Source organism: Sphaeroforma arctica (genome assembly GCF_001186125.1).
Source record: "Sphaeroforma arctica JP610 unplaced genomic scaffold supercont1.1906, whole genome shotgun sequence".
Classification (NCBI taxonomy): Eukaryota; class Ichthyosporea; order Ichthyophonida; genus Sphaeroforma; species Sphaeroforma arctica.
Genome location: NW_014038652.1, coordinates 4,448 through 10,291, shown reverse-complemented (window position 1 = coordinate 10,291; position 5,844 = coordinate 4,448). Strand labels below are relative to the sequence as shown.

Genomic DNA, 5,844 nt, shown 5'->3' with positions numbered 1-5,844 from the left:
ACACACACACAATATATATATATATATATANATACATATATATATATATATATATATATATATATAGTATATATATATATATATATATATATACATTATTTGTATATGTATATATAGATATATATATATATATATAAATATATGTATATACCCCTCCAATATAAAGAAAGCATGATACTCCTACGTTTCACCACAATCGTACCTATTTGGCCCATGGTGTCGGCAAAGGCGCGTGCATCTTCATACTGACTACCCCACACATACGCAATGTGGCCTAAGCTGATGCCACGTAGTTCATAGTGTTGAATCAACTGTGGTGTGTTCGAGAAAATAGGAGACGTATGAGTTGAGATGTATGTGACGTACAGTACGATTAATATAAGTATGATTGATAGGGGTACATAAAAAGGACATGTATATAAATATGAATGTAAGCATATAACATGTATATGAATATATACATATAACGTGTATATGAATGTATACATATGACATGTATAGAAATGTATACATATAATATGCATATGAATGAGTGAATGGATATGAGTAGGATATCTATGGGTTATAAACAGGCCATATATAAGCGTGAGTAAAGGTATAGAAGTTGTATGACTATGGATATATAAATAGGTCATATATATACATGAGTGAGGGTATGGGAGTTGTATAACTATCGATATATAAACAGGACATATATATATATGCATGTGTGAAGGTATAGGAGTTGTATGAGTATATGCTCAAAGGTAACACATAACCGTGATTTAGACATTGTACAACTAGAAGAGCATTCAATGTGTCTGAGAACAAAATCGCTGCGCAAAGTGTGGGCTATGTTGGGCACAACACACGTGTACATGGAACCCCTAAAACCTTAACACCCTAAAGCACTAAAACATTGAAACCCTAAATGAAGGGGGTTAGTGTGCAGTCACATATAGCGCTACGATTACGGTTGGTGCAGTGATCGCGTTGAACGGGAAACGACGCCCCACCACACACCAACATGTTAGATAAAAACAGCCACTCAACTGTAAAACTACGCAATACGTTCAGATGGATAGCAGTACGGCGTTAATTTTTCGAGCAACAATACCCATGACACTTGGTCTACATCCTGTTTGCGTCAAGTTACTACTCCCTAAACCCTACCTATAAGAAGCACACCCTAAACTCTAAACCCTACCTGAGTCACCAGTTGGTCTGAGGGAGCGAGTGTTGCGGTGTACGTGGGCAGGAAGACACGCAGCTGCTCAGCGCTGAGATCAGTCGTAGCACACGCACGCGCGAGACACACAGCCAGGGCCAACACAGGCACACGGGCCGCAGACGCTGTGGGCTGTGTTGTGTTGTGGAATGCATGCTTGTGTCAGCAGAAGGGTGTTACATGTGCATGAGGTGTGTGTGTGTGTGTGCAGAAGCGATAGTTAGAAGTAGTATGCACATGTATAGTTTTAGGGTGTAGGGTTTTAGGGTTTAGCATGTGTAATGCGTGTTCCAGCATTCAATCATGTCGTCACAGACAGTTGTGCAACACATAGCAACTGCGCTTTGCTGTCCCATTGGAGTGACCCATACCCTAAACCCTAAAACCCTAAAACAAATAAAGTATTTCACGAGTATCGAACTGGCGGGAAGTGCTCTATGAGATAGAAGTTGAGATGCCTACTCTTAACATAAACTATCATGCTTGGCAACTAGATGATGAGGTAGAGAGAGAAAATAATATATACATATATATATATATATATATATATGCGTGGGTGAGATAGCGTGGGTGGACAAGTACAGCGGTGTGAGTGAGTGCATGTGTGTGCACGAGCGTGCGAGCGTGAGATCAAGCGTGCCTGCGAGCAGAAAAGGCAAACTCATGTAAATACATGCAGTATTTATAACATGTGGGGATACACTTTTCTTCGATATCGACAAGAACTCTGCAATATGATCTAGGCCATAGATTCTACAGTTACAGTGTGCGTTGTAAATACATCCATGTGTATGTATACGTACATGTAACACACAAAAACACCACAACACATGCCTGTACCTTTGCATCGTCCTCGGATGTGGCCGTGCCCATTGCCGTCCTGACCGCACCAGACTTACGTCTGAGCGATGAGGTGCGTTTGTGTGTGTGTGCCATGCGTGTGCCTTCAGGAATATGTCCTATTCCACTCCTGTTTTTAGGACCGTTGTCCCGTTCTACACCCAGAGACGAAGGCGCAAGCGCGTGCTGCAACTGCGGGTGCTGTAGCAGGCGCGTGTACATGGCTCCGAAGCTGGTCAAAACCCCGCCATCTGATTGGCTGCTATTTATAACCGCAGTCTTATCCGCATTTTGTGGGAGAGAGTGTCGAATGAAGTCGTGTGCACAGCGCACGTGGTCGCCTGAGAGATCCGGTTGGCTAATAACCAACGAGTCCACGAGCGATTCTCGCGCTGTTGCCATGGCAACCGCAACGTACGTTCCAGACTGCAACCGCAGCCTACCCAAACATTGTGTAGCCAATTGCACAGCCCTGTGGGAATTAATGAAAACGTATTAGTAGAGAACACAGAAAACATATTAGTGGATAGCTCTGATATACCACTAGGAAATCATAGCCACATGCACGCTCCCGTGGCATATATATATATATATGTGTGTGTGTGTATGTGCACACATACAACTACATGAACAATTAAGAGTGGGCTTGTCTCTATGTACATATGAATACGCACACGGGAAAATGCCCACCAAGAAATGTGCCAAACTATATATGATAGCACCTGTTATATTTATCCGAGAGAAGTGAGCTTGAATTTACAACATAGTAGCCTGTCTACCTACACATGTACTGGTGATCTACTGTCATCGAGTAGTACTACCGATAGTCAATGACCATCCACTATAGCCCCTACACCACACCAATAGATTGCCTTAGCATACATACGCGTACTGTTATGAGATATCATAAATCGTACGTAATCTGCTCACAATGAACCATAACCTATACGTAAACGCCCAATACGCAAATAGCCCAAGACCAACCCCTTCACTACGTAAATTACTCCAAAACCCTACCGAAATGCGATCTCCAGTGTCGTATCGTTTGTTGTGTGGCTGTACGCGTTCGTACAGGTTAGTACCACACGCAGCACTTCTCTCTCACACACGAGTACAGAAGCCTCTGAACAGCCCCTTGAAGCTACAAGCACCGCAAAATAGCCCACCAATAGCTCCCACTGGTTCACCGCGTGTTCTGATTGGTCGGGGTTAAACTGCGCCAATAGGATCGCAGTGATTGCAGCATGTCGTGCATTTGATTCGTCCAGTAGTGCGTTCTCCACCAGCCGGCTGAAGAGCTGAGCATCGGCATCGCTTAGATCTGAGTATCCCGTGCGATTCGGGATAAAGTATAGTTGCGGTTTACGGTTTAGGGGTTTAGACTTTAGGGTTCATAGCTTCTTAGCTGAGACGCAAGTGAGAGAGATATTCATACGGCCCAGCAACCGACTACTGACCTCACAAACACCCACAGATTCATCATGAACGCAAATAGAGTACACACAATCGCTATAGGCTTGCTCGAACATATGCAACCGGACGCTACAGACAGACTCTCATGTTCTATTCAGCACACGGATGTACACTCCGACAAATATTTCAAATACACAGGTATACAAATATAGGGTTGTTCGGTATATATATATATATATATAAATATATATAAATATATATATATACATATACATATATAAATATATATAAATATATATATATACATATACATATATAAACACACACACACACTCACACACACATATATATATATATGTATATATATACTTATATAAATAAATAAATAAATAAATAAATAAATAATATATATATATATATATATATATATGTAAATATATATATAGTAAATATATATATATACACATATATATGTAATATACATAATATATATATATATATATAGATTTGTGTGTGTATATATATACATATATATATATAGTATAAGTAGAGACACACGTACATTCAAGTAAGTGCACATACCGGGCTGGTCTCGTTGCATGTATCGCTGCGTGACCGCTGTGAGGAGGGTGTTGAACACGTGGTCGGGTATCGCACTTTCTGCCAAAGCCTTGTGATGGAGATACTGACACCACAGCGGACTGAACAACTCACTGCGCAGAGAGGGGCTTGAGCTGCAACGGATGCAGACACTAACAGGTGAGTAGGTACATGTGTTGTCAATGATAGATGAGTGTCTACGGACATAGATAGCTTAGATGGTATAGGTAGAGGAAGCGCATATACTAATACGTTGATGTCCTCCTTTCCGAAGATATATGGAGAGTACACGGACATTTTAATTCGTTAGCATATATGGTATGTGGCGAGGATACGGATATATTAGCCAACTTTGCTCAATGCCCTACGTCAACAGATGGGTACACACACATTCCCATGTGTTTACATATGTACCATACATACATCAAACATACACAAACACCTTCCAATTGTGTATCCATATTTACCATACATATATATATATATATACACTCCCATGTATTTACATATATACTATACGTATATCCGAACACACCTACACACATTGCCATGTACACACACGTATCAAAACCGTACAAGACCCACCCCCGTGCGAGAACCGAGGTCTCCAGTCGTCGCACACAGTCGTAGTTGAACCGTGTGCACGTGGTTAGCACGTGCACACCCTCAGCCGATGTGCGTTCACTGTGCAGCAGTTGCGCAAACCAATTCGCTTCAGCCTCAACGGCCACGAAGGCGAACCGGTACTGGGCATGGTCGCCTGTAGATGGAAGCCACGGGGTAAGCGAGATAGTGTGAGTGATTTATGTGTCGAGGTATAAACCAAGTTTATGCCGTTGGGTGTAGGGGTCCATTGGGGTGTGGGCAAGCGAAAGTCAATCATGCTGTTTGGTGTTGTGATCTCGGTGCGGGAGAGCAACGAAACAATCTCGTGAATAGTGTTCATTACATTTACCAAAACCATTCGCATATGAGCGCAACCCACAGCAGCACCCGAGATACGTACCTACAACTACACACAGCCAACAAATCACTCATCAGCAACATCTACACCACAACACTCAACATATAAAGCACAACACTCTACATATGCACCACAATACTCTTACTATGCGCCACAACACTCTTCCTATGCACCACAAGCACCCCTCACCCACCCGTCTCCTTGAGCATCTGACTCAGCGCCGCCTCAATCGACGCACTCGCCTGTGGCTGTGTACACAGCAGTCGCAACAGTCGTTGTGTGCCATGTGCTGGCATGTCGGTCACTCGCGCGAGTACAGACAGCAGCTGCACCAGAAACGCACACTGTGCACTCTCCGCATTTGCCGCAGAAGGCCTTGTTGCGTTAGAGGTGTGTGCAGGGGTGTGGTTCAATCGCCGCCGTTTGCTTGCCTTGGTATCAGCGTGGGTGTTGGTACGCTTGGAAGTAGGGGTTTGTGTGGAGGGTTGTGTGTGTGTGTGGGTATGTATGGTGCTGGTGCTTGGCGTTGAGAAGGCTTCGAGCGGCAAATGCAGCAGTTTGGACAGCAACACCTCTGAACGAGGAACGCGCCCGTAAGTACCGAACATCTCCACTAGCGATGACAAAAGCCGTAGCACATCCTGTAACGAAGGAGGGAATGTCAACGTATGTTAGCAGCCGCAATAAACAGTGAAGAGCCTACATGCGTGCTATGTATATATATATATATATATATATATGAATATATATTTATATATATATATATATATATACATACATACATATATATATATATATATATATATATATATATATATAT

General features: G+C 42.5%; 1 protein-coding gene across 1 annotated transcript in view; it reads right to left on the bottom strand.

Annotated features, from left to right (window-relative positions):
- Positions 1-201: 201 nt before the first annotated feature.
- SARC_11832 (hypothetical protein) overlaps positions 202-5,844 on the bottom strand; it is a gene marked incomplete at its 3' end in the record, with an annotated part of 9,426 nt that continues 3,783 nt past the window's right edge. The window contains exons 4-10 of the mRNA XM_014294074.1: positions 5,218-5,665; positions 4,646-4,820; positions 4,043-4,194; positions 3,065-3,368; positions 2,048-2,519; positions 1,187-1,339; positions 202-311 (exon numbers count right to left, since the gene is read on the bottom strand). Coding sequence (XP_014149549.1) covers positions 202-311; positions 1,187-1,339; positions 2,048-2,519; positions 3,065-3,368; positions 4,043-4,194; positions 4,646-4,820; positions 5,218-5,665 — 1,814 coding nt within the window. The remainder of the gene's footprint in view (positions 312-1,186; positions 1,340-2,047; positions 2,520-3,064; positions 3,369-4,042; positions 4,195-4,645; positions 4,821-5,217; positions 5,666-5,844) is intronic.